The following is a 16,279-nucleotide window of genomic DNA, read 5'->3' as shown; positions in this document are numbered from 1 at the left end:
TCCTTCATGACCTGGCTTATGAGTACACATGAACGAAAGCAGCAGATATTGATACAAAAGCTTTGTTTTCAAAACCTCATGTTGATAATGTTTGTTCAACTTTTATCAACAGTTTTATTGATTCCATGTAACTTTATAAACAGTCCTTTCCTTGTAAATTATTTGTCACGCATACATAAACTGTCATACAATGTAATTGATCTCAGGACCTGCTGACAGATTTGTGCTACATACAATCACAGCAGGCAGAAGCGTCCCTAGGGTTGGTGTCACCCTTCGACGATCCCCACAGAATGGATCAGATCTGCGGATTGAGCATAATGGATTGGACTCCGATCCATTATGCTCAATCTGCAAATCCAATCCATCCTGCGGGGATCGTTGGCTGGCTTTACAATTTACCTTTTCGTGGAGCAGATCTGGTGTCACCCCGTATAGGTTGCATGTCGATGATCCCCGCAGGATGGATTGGATCTGTGGATTGGGGAGGATAATGGATTGGACTCTGATTCATTATGCTCAATCCGCATCTGATCCATCCTGCAGGGATCGTCGGCATGCAACCTATACGGGGTGACACCAGACCCACTCCACGAATAGGTAAGTTGCAAAGCAAGCCGACAATCCCCGCAGGATGGATCAGATCTGCGGATTGGGGAGCATAATGGATCGGATTCCGAGCCATTATGCTCAATCCACAGATCCGATCCATCCTGCAGGGATTGTCAGCTTGCTTTACAACTTACCTTTTCATAAAGCGGGTTTGGTGTCACCCCGCGCACTCGCCTAGGGACACCACTGACAGCAGGTGCTGGCTGGGGACACGTGTGCCTGAAGCAGGCAGTGATGTACCTGTAAATTGCTTTGCTTGCAGCGGCTACCTGTCCACAGTACATTGCAGGCGCTAATTAGAACTATTTAGAGGATCAAGGGAAACTACCAACAGGAGGAAGCCTACACAAATGCAGTGAGATCATGCAAACTCCATGCAGATGTGCCCTGCCTGGCATTTGAGCCCAGACGTGGGAACTAGGCAGACATGCTAACCACGTGCTATCCTTTATCTAATCCCCCTCCCATGCTGCGAGGTCGGTGTAGAGAACATTCAGCAGTGATGACACCTGACCCCTCTGCCCCAGCCTATCATCTCCCAACAACATCCGCCCCGCCCATTGTCTGCACTGCTCCCCCAATCATCGTTGAGCGGCGACATCATCCCCAGCTCTAAATGAGGGGCGGGGCTTATCGGGATTAAACGATACCTAACCAACCAGACGAGGTGACGTGTCAACGGGAAGCGCCAGTGAAAAAGTTTTGACGTCCTCAGATTGGGCGTGCCCTCTGTCAGGGAGCCGGCTAGCTGGGGACTGGGTGGAGGGGGGAGAGCGGATCCAAGATGGCGGCGGTGTGGAGGTGAGAGCGGGCTGTGTGTGAGGAGAGCTCGCTGCTCTGTGTGGTGGGGATGGGGGGGAGGTGTGACGCCTTGAATGGCGGGAATGAGAAGAGCTGCTGTCCTGCCTGGCAGTGTGTGCTGTGTAGGGGAAGAGGGAGCTCCTGGCTGCTGCCATTGTTGATGTGGGATAGTCAGCGTACAGATACCTGCAGATGTCTCCTCTGTACACTGATGTGGAGGAGGGGGTTCTGTAGTGTGACCCCCATAGAGATGTCACTGATCCTCAGCACTCCTCCTCCTGTGTGTAGCTGGGGACTTCCAGTGCTGTTGCAGGGAAGGTCTCAGTGGGTGTGTTGGGAATACCTGTCCTGTGTGTGCAAAGGCCTCATTTATTGGGGGGTTCCTCAGTGTACCCCTGTGTGAGGCCATGTCTGCCTACATGGGGGGTACTGGAGTTCCATGCATTCCGGTGCAGGCCAGCCATTGTACAATCACTGCTTCCAATCTTGACATCCATGCGGGTGTACACCCCAATCACTGTCAGTGTGCACCCGGGGACCTGCACTGATGGGAGCTGTCTGTGCCAACACTGTGTCCCAATGGACATGACTGGGTCGGCCCTCACATGGGTGTACGCTGTAATGTGAGCAACACATCCAAAATGCACAGAAAGTAGGTTATATGGTTGTCAGTGTCATAGTTCACCAGTGCTTGCAGTTCTGAATGCAGAAAAAAAAATAGGCTGCGTATTTCCTGCACAGAAATGTACTGGACCGCGGTAAAACACACTGGAACACTGGGGTCCCTATTTGAATTGAAGAAAAAGAAGGGGGGGGGGGGGTGAACTGGAAGGGTTCAGAAACGCACCTGAACACACTTAAAATGCATGCAGGAACGCATCTGGACTGTGTTTCTATGTTGTGAACTGACCCTTAAAGGGGAGTTCCATCCAAAAGGGGGAGTTCCGCTTTAATGCTTTGTCCCCCACTCCCCATTAAGGATTGGCACCTTTTGGGGAGGGGGAACGGGTACCTGAATTTGACAGGTATCCACTCACTCCCACTGCGATTGCCTAGGCGATCGGAAGCGGAAGTTGTCCTCATCATTCCCCCCCCCCCCCGTAGTCTTTTGGGACACGTGACAGGTCCCTGAAGACTACAGGGCCATTCAAAAAGCGCAGCACTTCATGTGTAGTGGACCCCCAGCTGTGAAGCCACAAGCTGTCGCAGCCGGGTGCCCACACTAAAGATGCCTGCACCAGGGAGAGAAGATGGCCGGTGAAACCAGCAATGGTGGGGACACCACTGGACAGAGGGACAGGTAAGTGGCTGTATTTTAAAAGTCAGCAGCTACAATTTTTGTAGCTGTTGACTTTTGTTTTTTTTCAGCTGGAACTCCGCTTTAATGGTTTACATTTTTTAACCCCTTCGGCTCTCACACCTGTGTACTTCCCTATGGACCGGAGCAATTTTTACATTTCTGCCATGGGTCTGTTTATTTGGTGATAAGATAAATATGTAATACATATATTGTTTGGTTTTTTTTTTTTTAAATGACAAACAAGGATTTCTTTTTGTGAGTATTGTCTTGCAGCAATTTTTTTTTTTTTTTTTTTTTTTTATTCCTCGCAATTCTTAAACAATTAAATGTAACAAAAAGCCTTTTTTTCTTTTAGCAGTGTAAGGGCTCGTTCACACTTGACTGTTTTTCCAACTTTTGCCAAACGCCCCTATAGCGTTTGACAAGCGTTTGTCCAGCATTTGCGGAGCATTTTTAACGCTCTGCAAACGCCGAATGCTCTGTTTAGCGGCGATTGCTAGGCGTTTGCCAAGCATTAAAAACACCCCACAAATGCCTATAATGAAGTTTGAATGGTGTTAACGATCTGCAACTGTGTCGCGAACGCCGGGCGTTTGTGGAGCGGCACCATAGACTTGAATGGGAGGCTTCAACTCCTCCTGACTAGACCAGAGGTGTCCGTTTTGCTGCGACGCTAATGCTCCCGTTTGAACAGCACCATGTGCTGCAATGTGCAGAATTTTCCCAGGCGTTTGGGAAATGGTAAAAATGCTTCCATAACGCCTGTCTGCCGCTTGCTGGTTTTTGTTTTTTTTCTTCAATTTTGTACTTTTCTTAAAATATGAAATTTGCAAAGGTGTAAAAATATTAACCATCAAAAAAGTTTTTAAATCTTAATAAAATAGAAACTAACACGAAATCAAAATCGGCAGGAAAATAGAATGGAGTAGGAGAATAAGGAGCTAATTAGGGCTGTTTAGAGTAAAATAAGGGTTAATAAGGAGGAAAAGAGGAACATTTAATTAAAAAAAAAAATAAAATGAAATGTTTTTTTACTGGTTAGGTTGCTTTAACTGACTTCATCTTCAGAAAGGACATCCCTTTGGACTGTAGATGAATAAACAGATACAAAGAAACAATGTTTCATTTAGTATGTTTCTTTATTCTCCTTTGAGCAATGTAGCAATGTTTTTGATAGACATTGCCAGATTCTTTTTTTTTTTTTTTTTTTTTTTTGGCGCTGTCAGAACTTTCTCTGTCTACTCCAATGCTGCTTCGCTTAATCAGAGCTGAATTGCCGAATACTGGGACACGGGAGGTCCTGGCAGGAGGACAGGATGTTACACATGCCCTGTGTATATTAATGACTTTTTTTTTCAGCGTGTCTTAATACAGCTAGAGTCTTCAACTGGTTTATTTGGTTGTAAACCCTTACATATACCCAGTGATGGGACTTGCCTTCGGTGATGCACAGAGATGAAACCAAACCACCTATATAAGCTGTACCAGTTTATCTGGAGCTTTTTCTCGACATCTGTTCAGAGTGCTGAATTTTAAAGCTTATCTGAGAGTTCAGAAAAAAGGAGGCAGAGAGCCGAGGTTTCTCTCTGCAGAGCTCAGTGAGGAGAGCTTCGAGAGCTGATTGGAAAGAAGAAACACACTTTCCTGTACACAGCAACAGAGCTGAAGATGCCAATCTGCTGGAGGCCTCTCTTTTTTTTTTTTTTTTTTTTTTTATATTGGTGTCAGGAAAACTTGCCAGTGATTCATAGTGATAAGAGGAACGAAGCAGCAGACAGTGACACTTGGTGCTCTGGACTGAGACAAATACACCCTCTAGAGGGATATGCTTTGTTCATATTTTGTCTGAGGTTTACAATCACTTTAACTCCCTATGGGACCATATGTCTATAGCACTCAGTCTCATTCTTATTAGTGTCCCCTTTTCCCCAAAAATACACCCCTGTATGCTGACTGTAGCTACTCGCCCTTTCTGAAAGACAGATTATGGTTGTTTCTGTGGGAGGTGGCACAGCCAGCACAACCAGTCCCCTCTCTATGCCCAAGGCCCCTTTCACACCGGAGGTTTCTTTTTAGATCAGTTCACAGATCCCCTGCTGATCGGAGCTCAGTGGAGAATGACACTTCCATGTCTGCTCAGTTTATGAAGAAAGGACACAGATCAAGCCCTCTCTGCTCTCTGGTTGGGAGTTTTTCTGTTCGATCCAGAACTATACTCGCCTTGGCTCCAGCAATGCAATGTCCTGGAGCTTCCTGCAAACCACTGACCTCTTCCAGCAGCCGGCTTCCAGGTATCAATCTCTGGCTGCTTTCATTGGCTGGCTAGGGATGACATCACTCCCACGCATGCGCGGGATTTCCACCAACTTCGGTATTGCTGAATTTCTACAGTGAGCTGCTCGTGCGTGCCTCATTGTACAGGGTGGACAGACCGGTACATAATTTTAATGAAGGAGAGACACAGCATGTTTTTTCTGCATTAAAAATTCCACCTGTTCCATGTTTATTACCTAAAGTTTCACTGTAAGTGGACCCAGAGGTAGGCAGGTGTAAACACACAAGACCATTTACAGCCATCTGTCAATAGCGATGAATGGACCTTTCCGATCAGGTCCGCCTGAAAAACTGACAATTGGACCTGCGCAGAACTCCCATGTGAAAGGGGCTTAATGTTTTTTGTTTTGTTTTTTTTTTATCCCAATCATATGATCTCTGCTGACTTTTGGCATTGCTCCATGAATGGCAAGTTCTGGTAGAGCGGTAGTAAACTGTGCTTTAAAAAAAAAAAAAAAAAAAAATCCCTCAGTAGGCTCATGTCATAATGTGCTGATATGCACTAAATACAAGTACATTATGACAGACTTGCTTAAGAAATGGATCTTTCCAGCGGCGCTGTCGCCGCTGGCAGGGAATCCAACTTCACCTGGTGTTCCTTCTAGGTCCATGAGCCGCGGCTGTTTGCATGGCTGAGCTGCAATGATGTCACCCCTGCACATGCATGCTGGAGTGATGGCCGTGGTACAGCTCTGTCAATGAATGGCATGTGCTGGTGACATCACTGGCTGCTACACATGTAAATATCTCCTAAATGGTAGAGGGTGGTATTTACTGTATGTACAGGTAAGCTTTATTATAGGTTTACCTGTACATACAAGGCAAGAAAGGGAGTTTACGATCACTTCAATCTTTATCCATTCCAGCAGGAGTCATTTCAGCTTTAGGTTGAAGACCCCATTGACACTTGCGACTAGGGCTACAGTGTGCTTTCTGGCATCGAGAACTAGCGGATTCCTGCAGACAGAATTACATGAATAGTGTTTGGGGATACAAAACAATCGCAAGCTACGTGATCTGTCCCTGCGATAAATGATCAGTGCTACTTGTTCAATCATAGCAGTAAAAGATCCTTCAGAGCTGCGGGTCTGCGTAATGTATCTGCCAGTGCTCTGTATGAAGTAAAAGCTGCAGATACATTACACAGAGCCACACCTCTGAATGATCTTTTACTATTATGAATGAACATGCAGCACTGTTTGTTCATTTACAACAGTGAAAGAGCATGCAGCCTATCATTGATTTGTATAGACTGTGGCCGCAGTTGTCGACAAATGCCTGTCATTCTGTCTGCAGGAATTCTCAAATTCTTGCTGCTGAAAGCTGTCCTGTGACCCTAATTGCAAGTGTGAACGGGGCCTCAAACCTAAAGCTGTGGTCAGTTCTGCTGCAATGGATAAAGATTAACAGAAGTACTTGTCTTTCATGGAGCAATGCCAACCGTCAGCAGAGGTCATGTGATTAAAAAGGCATGAATTGCATCTGTGCTCAAAGTGCAATTAACGGTTTGCCCGCCACCCTATAGCAGAAATACTGCTGCAGGGCTGCGCAGCATCACTTGTATATGTGTGAATTTGCATTTCCAGGTAGGGGGTGTGTGCCGCTCTCCCTACACGTGCCCTAACCACGCCGCCATTGGCGGCTTCAGCTGCAAATCCCTGGGTCCCGGATGGAGATTCCCCACCAGCACCTGGAGATTGCCGAGTATCACGGACGGGGGGGAGAGGTCTGTATGTAAACCATACAGATCTCTCCCCTGTCAGCTCCAGCAAGCTGCTTTTGTATTGCTCTGCATAGCAATACATTCACACTCTGCATAGCAATACAAAGCAGCGTGCTTACACTGTAAAACACACCGTAAAAAAAAGTACAGTTAACCCTTTAATCACCCCAAATGTTAATCCCTTCCTGCCCACTGTTATAAGTACAGTGTCGGTGCTTTTTATTAACACTGATCACTGTATTCGTGTCATTGGGAATGTCCGTGACAGTAATTTCTCACCCAGTGTCAGAATGCCCGCCACAGTCCCGCTATAAGTCGCTGATCGTCGCCATTACTAGTATAAAAAATTATATAAATATTTCAGTGTGTATATATTGCCATTCGCAGACACTATAACTTTCACGTAAACCAATTAATTTACACATATTGGGATTTTTTAATTGGCAAGAACATGCTTTTATTGCTGTCTTCATCCCTCTTGGAATTTTGTTAGTGAGGGGAAAATCTCCCGATTGGAGCCATTAAAGCAGAACTACACTGCATTTGAGCACCACGAAAACAAAAAATTATTTTAATGTATCTTTTAATAGTCAAAGCAAACTCCCCCAACCATCCATGTCTCCATGCTTTATTTTGCGGAGTAATCCGTTTGAAAGGCATCTGCCTGTAGCCATTTTGAATAAGTGCAGATGATTCATGTAACTGTTACTTCCTAGAATCCCTCTGTCCTTGGCTCAGGCATGCAGACAGGAGGGGGTGCTTACCTGAGAAAACCCCTCCTGAAGTCTCCTGGAATGTATGACATAATTTGCCTTGGCCTGGATACCAGGAAGTAACTGAAAAAAATGTAAAAAAAAAAAAAAGTTAAAAACAAATATGCAATACTTTTCTGTCTATTTACTAATACTAGCAGTAGCAGCATTAAAATAATTACACGTGCACTCCAATCAAAATAACATGGCAGGTAAAACATATGTGGATTTAGTTTATATATTATAACTTTACTGAGATCCAATCTGGGGGTTGTTTACGGCTTAGTTGGCTGCTAACCGACATGAAGTGTGGTTTGCAGTTTATTAACCACTTGCCCTCCAGAGGATTACCCCCCCCCCCCCCTTCCTGACCAGGCTATTTTTTGCAATACGGCGCTGCATTACTTTAACTGACAATTGTGCAGTCATACAGCGCTGCACCCAAATTAAATTTAAGTCCTTTTTTTTTTTTTTTCTTCAAATAGAGCTTTTTTCAGTGGTATTTGAACCTCTGCGTTTATTTATTTATTTTTTTGCGCTATAAACAAAAAAAGACTGAACATTTTGAATAAATATGTTTTTGAATTTTTGCTATAAAACATCCAATAGAATAAAATAACATTTCATACAATTAGGCCAAAATGGATTCTGCTACATGTCTTTGATACAATAAAATCCCCAATAATTGTATGTTGGTTTACGTGAAAGTTATAGCGTCTACAAATGGTGTGTGTGTATATATACTGGAATTGTTTTTTTTATACTAGTAATGGTGGCGATTAGAGATGAGCGAAGTATTCAAAAATTCGATTCGACTGATTCGGCGAATTCGTAGAAAAATTTCGATTCGAGTCGAATATATTCGCTGTGAATTTAACTTAAAAAAGGGTGTTTCTAGGCTTCAGAGAGACTTAATATTAGTGCTGAACACTGTACCTTTAATTTAAATGCCCTTGGAGTCTGCTGGGGAAGAGAAATAATACTGTCAGGCAGTATGACATGCAGATGAGTGCCGTCGATCTTAGAATCACCGCACACTTCACTCATTTGGCCAGTCACGGGGCCAAAACCAGAGTGTGGAGCCACAGTGTGGCGGTGGAGGCAGCAGCAATGGGAGGCCATACAGCACCCTATGACAAAAATGGAAACCACCAGCAGTGTGAGGAGACCTGAAAGTGGCACATGGCAGAGTGTGGCGATAGAGACAGCAGCAATGGGAGGCCGTACAGGGACCCATGACACACTCTGGACCTGGCAGCAGCATGAGGAGGCGGTACAGGGGCCCATGGCAGATTACGGGCCTGGCAGCAGCATGAGGAGTCGGTACGGGGGCCCATGGCAGATTACAGGCCTGGCAGCAGCAATGGGAGGCCGTACAGGGACCCATGACACAATCTGGACCTGGCAGCAGCATGGGGAGGCGGTACAGGGGCCCATGACAGATTACGGGCCTGGCAGCAGCATTTGGAGTCGGTACGGGGGCCCATGACACACTCTGGACCTGGCAGCAGCATGAGGAGGCGGTACAGGGGCGCATGACAGATTACGAGCCTGGCAGCAGCAACTTGGACAGGAGGACGTTCAGTTTCTGCACCGTCTGGTGCGTGCTCGCAAACTGTTGTCTCTTGGAAACGGATTCCAAGAAAGACTGCTGACGGACTCCGTGAAGAGAAGGAGCATCTGAACGAGCGGAATATGCCAACAAGCGACAACAGGGGCCCATGACAGATTACGGGCCTGGCAGCAGCATGAGGAGTCGGTACGGGGGCCCATGGCAGATTAGGGGCCTGGCAGCAGCTATGGGAGGCCCGTAATCTGCCAGCACCCTATGACAAAAAATGGAACCCACCAGCAGTGTGAGGAGACCTGAAAGTGGCACATGGCAGAGTGTGGCGATGGAGACAGCAGCAATGGGAGGCCGTACAGGGACCCATGAGAGACTCTGGACCTGGCAGCAGCATGAGGCGGTATAGGGGCCCATGGCAGATTAGGGGCCTGGCAGCAGCTATGGGAGGCCCGTAATCTGCCAGCACCCTATGACAAAAAATGGAATACACCAGCAGTGTGAGGATACCTGAAAGTGGCACATGGCAGAGTGTGGCGATGGAGACAGCAGCAATGGGAGGCCGTACAGGGACCCATGAGAGACTCTGGACTTGGCAGCAGCATGAGGAGGCGGTATAGGGGCCCATGGCAGATTAGGGGCCTGGCAGCAGCTATGGGAGGCCCGTAATCTGCCAGCACCCTATGACAAAAAATGGAACACACCAGCAGTGTGAGGAGACCTGAAAGTGGCACATGTTTGGGGCATGATTCATGGCGGATTTAGTCAGTTGTGTCAGGAACTGGTGGTTTGAAATCCAGACTAATCCACGCCTGATTCATTTTCACAAACGTCAGTCTCTCCACACTTTGGGTGGACAGTCGTGTCCTCCGCGGAGTTGCAATACCTCCTGCCGCACTAAACACGCGCTCCGATGCCACGCTACTGGCCGGGCATGACAGCCTTTCAAGGGCAAATTCAGCTAGTTGGGGCCAAAGGTCAAGTTTCGTTGCCCAGTAGTCAAGGGGATTGTCTACCTCGGTTGGCAGGGTGCTGTCCAAGTAGGCCTAAGCCTGTTGTTTGAGGTCCTGCTCCAGGTCCACCTGATGCTGCTGCGGCTGGTTAGTAGTTTCCTCACTGCGCTGGTGAAGAAAGCTACTCATCATCGACTGCAGACTGAGGCAGCCGCTGCTGGTGGAGCTGCCACTGCTCCTACCACCCCACCCCTCCCCTGCTGCCATGGCAGCGGAACGCGAGCGCACAGGGCCCACAGTGTCTGAGGATGGACGTTGGCGCAGACAGGCAGAGACCAGCTGACTACATAGGTGGTTTTTATAGTACGTTATTTTGGCCTCCCTCTCAGCAGGTGTGAAAAAGGCCACCATTTTTGAACGGTAGCGAGGGTCCAACAAGGTGGACAGCCAAAAGTCATCCCTCTGTCTGATGGTTATTATTCGGCTGTCGCTACGCAAGCAAGCGAGCATGCTATGGGCCATTTGTGCCAAGGAATGCGAGGGACTCCCTGCCTCCATCTCCACAGCATACTGCCACGGTGCGTCTGGGTCCTCTGTCTCCTCCTCCTCCTCTACCAGATGCTCCTGCTCCTCCACTCCTGTCCGCTGAGTGGAAAAACCACCCATTTCACTCAATAATTCCTGAGCACCAATGTCCTCCTCTACCTCCTCCTCTTCTTCCTGTCCTGCCCCCACAGGGGTCATGTGGCGTTGAGATCTGTGCGCCACGTCTACCGCACCCTGACCAGCCATTGTTAACAGCATTTGTTCCAGGACGTGCAACAGAGGAATGACGTCGTTCATCCCATAGTCCTGCCGACTCACGAATAGCGTGGCCTCCTCAAAGGGCCTGAGCAAGCGCAGGTGTCACGCATGAGCTGCCAATGGCTGACATCTAAGTTACACAGGGAGTACCTTTATCCGCTTTTAACATCAGGAAATCGGTGATGGCCTTTCGCTGTTTGTAAAGGCGGTCTAACATATGTAGGGTTGAATTCCACCTTGTTGCAACGTCACAGCATGAGGAGTCGGAACGGGGGCCCATGGCAGATTACGTGCCTGGCAGCAGCAATGGGAGGCCCGTAATCTGCCAGCACCCTATGTCAAAAAATTCAACACACCAGCAGTGTGAGGAGACCTGAAAGTGGCACATGGCAGAGTGTGGCTATGGAGACAGCAGCAATGGGAGGCCGTACAGGGACCCATGAGAGACTCTGGACCTGGCAGCAGCATGAGGAAGCGGTATATAGGGGCCTATGGCAGATTAGGGGCCTGGCAGCAGCTATAGGAGGCCCATAATCTGCCAGCACCCTATGTCAAAAAATTCAACACACCAGCAGTGTGAGGAGACCTGAAAGTGGCACATGGCATGAGACACTGTGGACCTGGCAGCAGCATGAGGAGGCGGTATATAGCGGCCCATGGCAGATTAGGGGCCTGGCAGCAGCTATGGGAGGCCCGTAATCTGCCAGCACCCTATGTCAAAAAATTCTACACACCAGCAGTGTGTGAGGAGACCTGAAAGTGGCACATGGCAGAGTGTGGCGATGGAGACAGCAGCAATGGGAGGCCGTACAGGGACCCATGACAGACTCTGGACCTGGCAGCAGCATGAGGAGGCGGTATATAGGGGCCTATGGCAGATTAGGGGCCTGGCAGCAGCTATGGGAGGCCCATAATCTGCCAGCACCCTATGTCAAAAAATTCTACACACCAGCAGTGTGTGAGGAGACCTGAAAGTGGCACATGGCAGAGTGTGGCGATGGAGACAGCAGCAATGGGAGGCCGTACAGGGACCCATGACAGACTCTGGACCTGGCAGCAGCATGAGGAGGCGGTATATAGGGGCCCATGGCAGATTAGGGGCCTGGCAGCAGCAATGGGAGGCCCGTAATCTGCCAACACCCTATGTCAAAAAATTCTACACACCAGCAGTGTGTGAGGAGACCTGAAAGTGGCACATGGCAGAGTGTGGCGATGGAGACAGCAGCAATGGGAGGCCGTACAGGGACCCATGAGAGACTCTGGACCTGGCAGCAGCATGAGGAGGCGGTATATAGGGGCCTATGGCAGATTAGGGGCCTGGCAGCAGCTATGGGAGGCCCGTAATCTGCCAGCACCCTATGTCAAAAAATTCTACACACCAGCAGTGTGTGAGGAGACCTGAAAGTGGCACATGGCAGAGTGTGGCGATGGAGACAGCAGCAATGGGAGGCTGTACAGGGACCCATGAGAGACTCTGGACCTGGCAGCAGCATGAGGAGGCGGTATATAGGGGCCCATGGCAGATTAGGGGCCTGGCAGCAGCTATGGGAGGCCCGTAATCTGCCAGCACCCTATGTCAAAAAATTCAACACACCAGCAGTGTGTGAGGAGACCTGAAAGTGGCACATGTTTGAGGCATGATTCATGGCGGATTTAGTCAGTTGTGTCAGGAACTGGTGGTTTGAAATCCAGACTAATCCACGCCTGATTCATTTTCACAAACGTGAGTCTCTCCACACTTTGGGTGGACAGTCGTGTCCTCCGCGGAGTTACAATACCTCCTGCCGCACTAAACACGCGCTCCGATGCCACGCTACTGGCCGGGCATGACAGCCTTTCAAGGGCAAATTCAGCTAGTTGGGGCCAAAGGTCAAGTTTCGTTGCCCAGTAGTCAAGGGGATTGTCTACCTCGGTTGGCAGGGTGCTGTCCAAGTAGGCCCAAGCCTGTTGTTTGAGGTCCTGCTCCAGGTCCACCTGATGCTGCTGCTGCTGCGGCTGGTTAGTAGTTTCCTCACTGCGCTGGTGAAGAAAGCTACTCATCATCGACTGCAGACTGAGGCAGCCGCTGCTGGTGGAGCTGCCACTGCTCCTACCACCCCACCCCTCCCCTGCTGCCATGGCAGCGGAACGCGAGCGCACAGGGCCCACAGTGTCTGAGGATGGACTTTGGCGCACAAAGGCAGAGACCAACTGACTACATAGGTGGTTTTTATAGTACGTTATTTTGGCCTCCCTCTCAGCAGGTGTGAAAAAGGCCACCATTTTTGAACGGTAGCGAGGGTCCAACAAGGTGGACAGCCAAAAGTCATCCCTCTGTCTGATGGTTATTATTCGGCTGTCGCTACGCAAGCAAGCGAGCATGCTATGGGCCATTTGTGCCAAGGAATGCGAGGGACTCCCTGCCTCCATCTCCACAGCATACTGCCACGGTGCGTCTGGGTCCTCTGTCTCCTCCTCCTCCTCCTCTACCAGATGCTCCTGCTCCTCCACTCCTGTCCGCTGAGTGGAAAAACCACCCATTTCACTCAATAATTCCTGAGCACAAATGTCCTCCTCTACCTCCTCCTCTTCTTCCTGTCCTGCCCCCACAGGGGTCATGTGGCGTTGAGATCTGTGCGCCACGTCTACCGCACCCTGACCAGCCATTGTTAACAGCATTTGTTCAAGGACGTGCAACAGAGGAATGACGTCGTTCATCCCATAGTCCTGCCGACTCACGAATAGCGTGGCCTCCTCAAAGGGCCTGAGCAAGCGGCAGGTGTCACGCATGAGCTGCCAATGGCTGACATCGAAGTTACACAGGGGAGTACCTTTATCCGCTTGTAACATCAGGAAATTGGTGATGGCCTTTCGCTGTTCGTAAAGGCGGTCTAACATGTGTAGGGTTGAATTCCACCTTGTTGCAACGTCGCAGATCAGGCGATGCTGTGGAATTCCGTTCTGCCGCTGCAGCTCAAGGAGGGTGTGCTTTGCGGTGTAGGAATGGCTGAAATGCATGCAAAGTTTACGTGACATTTTAAGGATGTCTTGCAGTGGGATGGTGGATTTTAAGAACCGCTTGACAACCAGATTGAACACGTGAGCCATGCATGGCGCATGGCACAACCTTCCTTGACGCAGAGCAGACACCATGTTCTTTCCGTTGTCGGTCAACATGGTTCCGATTTTCAGTTTGCGCGGAGACAGCCATCTGTCGATTTCTCTGTTCATTACACTCAGCAGTTCCTCCCCTGTGTGACTACGTTCGCCAAGGCATACCAGGTGCAGAACAGCGTGACACCGTTGCGCCCTGCACATGTGATATGCCGGTCGGGTAATGGGACTTGGCACGGGGGTGGCGGCTGAGGACACGGCGGAAGAAGAGGTGGTAGAGGCGGACATCTTTGCCGGACCAAGGACGTGCAAACGTGGAGGCAAAAGCGGCGTGACCTGTCCAAGTTGCTGGTGCGGCTGTGACGGCACCACGTTCACCCAGTGGGCCGTAAATGACATGTACTGTCCCTGACCATAGTTACAGCTCCACACGTCGGCGCTGCCGTGCACTTTGGCAGAGACCGACATGCTCAAAGACTGGCCCACCATGTCTTCTACATGTGAATGCAGGGCTGGCAGTGCCTTTTTGGCGAAGAAATGACGGCTTGGCACTCTCCACCGCGGCGCGGCACAAGCCATCATTTCTCTGAAAGGTGCTGAGTCCACCACTTGGAAAGGGAGGGACTGCAGCACCAGCAACTTGGACAGGAGGACGTTCAGCTTTTGCACCGTCGGGTGCGTGCTCGCAAACTGTTGTCTCTTGGAAACGGATTCCAAGAAAGACTGCTGACGGAATCCGTGAAGAGGAGTAGCAGGAGAAGGAGCATCTGAACGAGCGGAAGATGCCAACGAGCGCCAACTCCCCTCAGCAGAGGTGTTGGAGCCTTGACTGGCTGATGGAGGGCGATTGACGTCGGGTGACGGAGCAAGTAACGGAGCGGGTGATGGGGCTGGGGCGGGCAGAACCGCCGTATCTTTATCACGGTTTTCCCAGGCCACCAAATGGCGACGCTGCATATGCTGCCGCAACGCTGTAGTCCCAACATGGGCCCCCTGGCCACGCTTGACTTTCTGGCCACATAGTCGACATACGGCTACGTTTACTTCCTCGGGCGGCTTGACGAAAAATTGCCACACCGCCGAGTAGGAAACTTTGCCCCCGATACTCCTCACTGGCTGACTGCTGCTTCCTCCGTGCACACCGGCACCACTACTGGCCGTGGTGGTAGGCTGCAGTGGAGCTGGTGCTCTACTCCGTGGCCGTTTGGCTCCACTGACACTGCTGCGACCCTGCTGCTGTCTCCTGGGCAACCCACCGACTGTTTTGCTCGCTGCCAAGCTGCCACCCTCTTCTCCTGATGATGCGGAAGAAATTGCCTGATGACGACGAGGCTGCCAAGTGCGATCAACCTCCTCATCATCAAGTAGGGTCTCCGCCTCACTACTAGCCCCCTCGGCTGCGTCTGGGTCAGGAGACACACCTGTCTCTAGACCGGCTACCGAGCCACTCTCCTCGCCACTACTTCTTCGCCTGGCTGCTGAAAAGGCGGATGTCTCCCCCCGTTCCTGACCGCCCTCTGTTAGCTCTTCCTCACTGTACAGTGGGGCTGAGCCCACAGCATGCGATACTTCGCTTGGTGAGGGAACAGCAAAGGACAGGGGCAGGTAGAGGACACGTGATTTCAGTGGGCTTGGTCCCGGGCCATGCCAACTAACGGTTGTGTCTGACGTACCCACCGACCGTTGGCTGTAGGTGTCAGAGGTGACCTGGGAAGAGGAAGACGACCGAGCCAACCAATCGACGACGGCAGGGTTGTCGGTGGAGACACGACCGCTGGATGACACCGGGAGCACTGGCCTCTGGCTGCGAATAGTGCTGCCTCGACCCCTTCCTCTGCTGCCACGTCTGCTCGCTCCTAAAACATTGCCTCCTCTGCCACTCCTCTGCATGTTGTCTGACATACTCTTTAATTAAACGATTCTGTGTCCCTGAGTAACAATTCTGTGTCTGTGCGAGTAACAATTCTGTGTCTGTGCGAGTAACAATTCTGTGTCTGTGCGAGTAACAATTCTGTGGCCCTAAGTAACAGTTCTGTGGCCCTCAGTAACAATTCTGTGTCCCTGATTAACGTTTCTGTGGCCCCAAGTAACAGTTCTGTGGCCCTCAGTAACAATTCTGTGTCTGTGCGAGTAACAATTCTGTGTCTGTGCGAGAAACAACTCTGTGGCCCTAAGTAACAGTTCTGTGGCCCTCAGTAACAGTTCTGTTTCCCTGAGTAACAATTCTGTGTCTGTGCGAGTAAGAATTCTGTGTCTGTGCGAGTAACAGTTCTGTGGCCCTAAGTAACAGTTCTGTGGCCCTCAGTAACAGTTCTGTGGCCCTCAGTAACAGTTCTGTGGCCC

At 49.8% G+C, this 16,279-nt stretch overlaps 1 protein-coding gene across 2 annotated transcripts in view; it reads left to right on the top strand.

Moving 5' to 3' along the window:
* Positions 1-1,303: 1,303 nt before the first annotated feature.
* GANAB (glucosidase II alpha subunit) overlaps positions 1,304-16,279 on the top strand; it is a 65,286-nt gene continuing 50,310 nt past the window's right edge. The window contains exon 1 of one of the 2 annotated variants that reach the window (XM_089652883.1): positions 1,304-1,413. In XM_089652883.1, coding sequence (XP_089509009.1) covers positions 1,397-1,413 — 17 coding nt within the window. In that variant the 5' untranslated portion in view covers positions 1,304-1,396. The remainder of the gene's footprint in view (positions 1,414-16,279) is intronic. The other variant, XM_089652884.1, reaches the window with a different exon arrangement.

The sequence above is a fragment of the Staurois parvus genome, unplaced genomic scaffold (assembly GCF_062004578.1).
Source record: "Staurois parvus isolate SC_StPar_1 unplaced genomic scaffold, SC_StPar_1.0 ptg000694l, whole genome shotgun sequence".
NCBI lineage: Eukaryota > Metazoa > Chordata > Amphibia > Anura > Ranidae > Staurois > Staurois parvus.
This window is presented reverse-complemented; position numbering and strand designations above follow the sequence as displayed.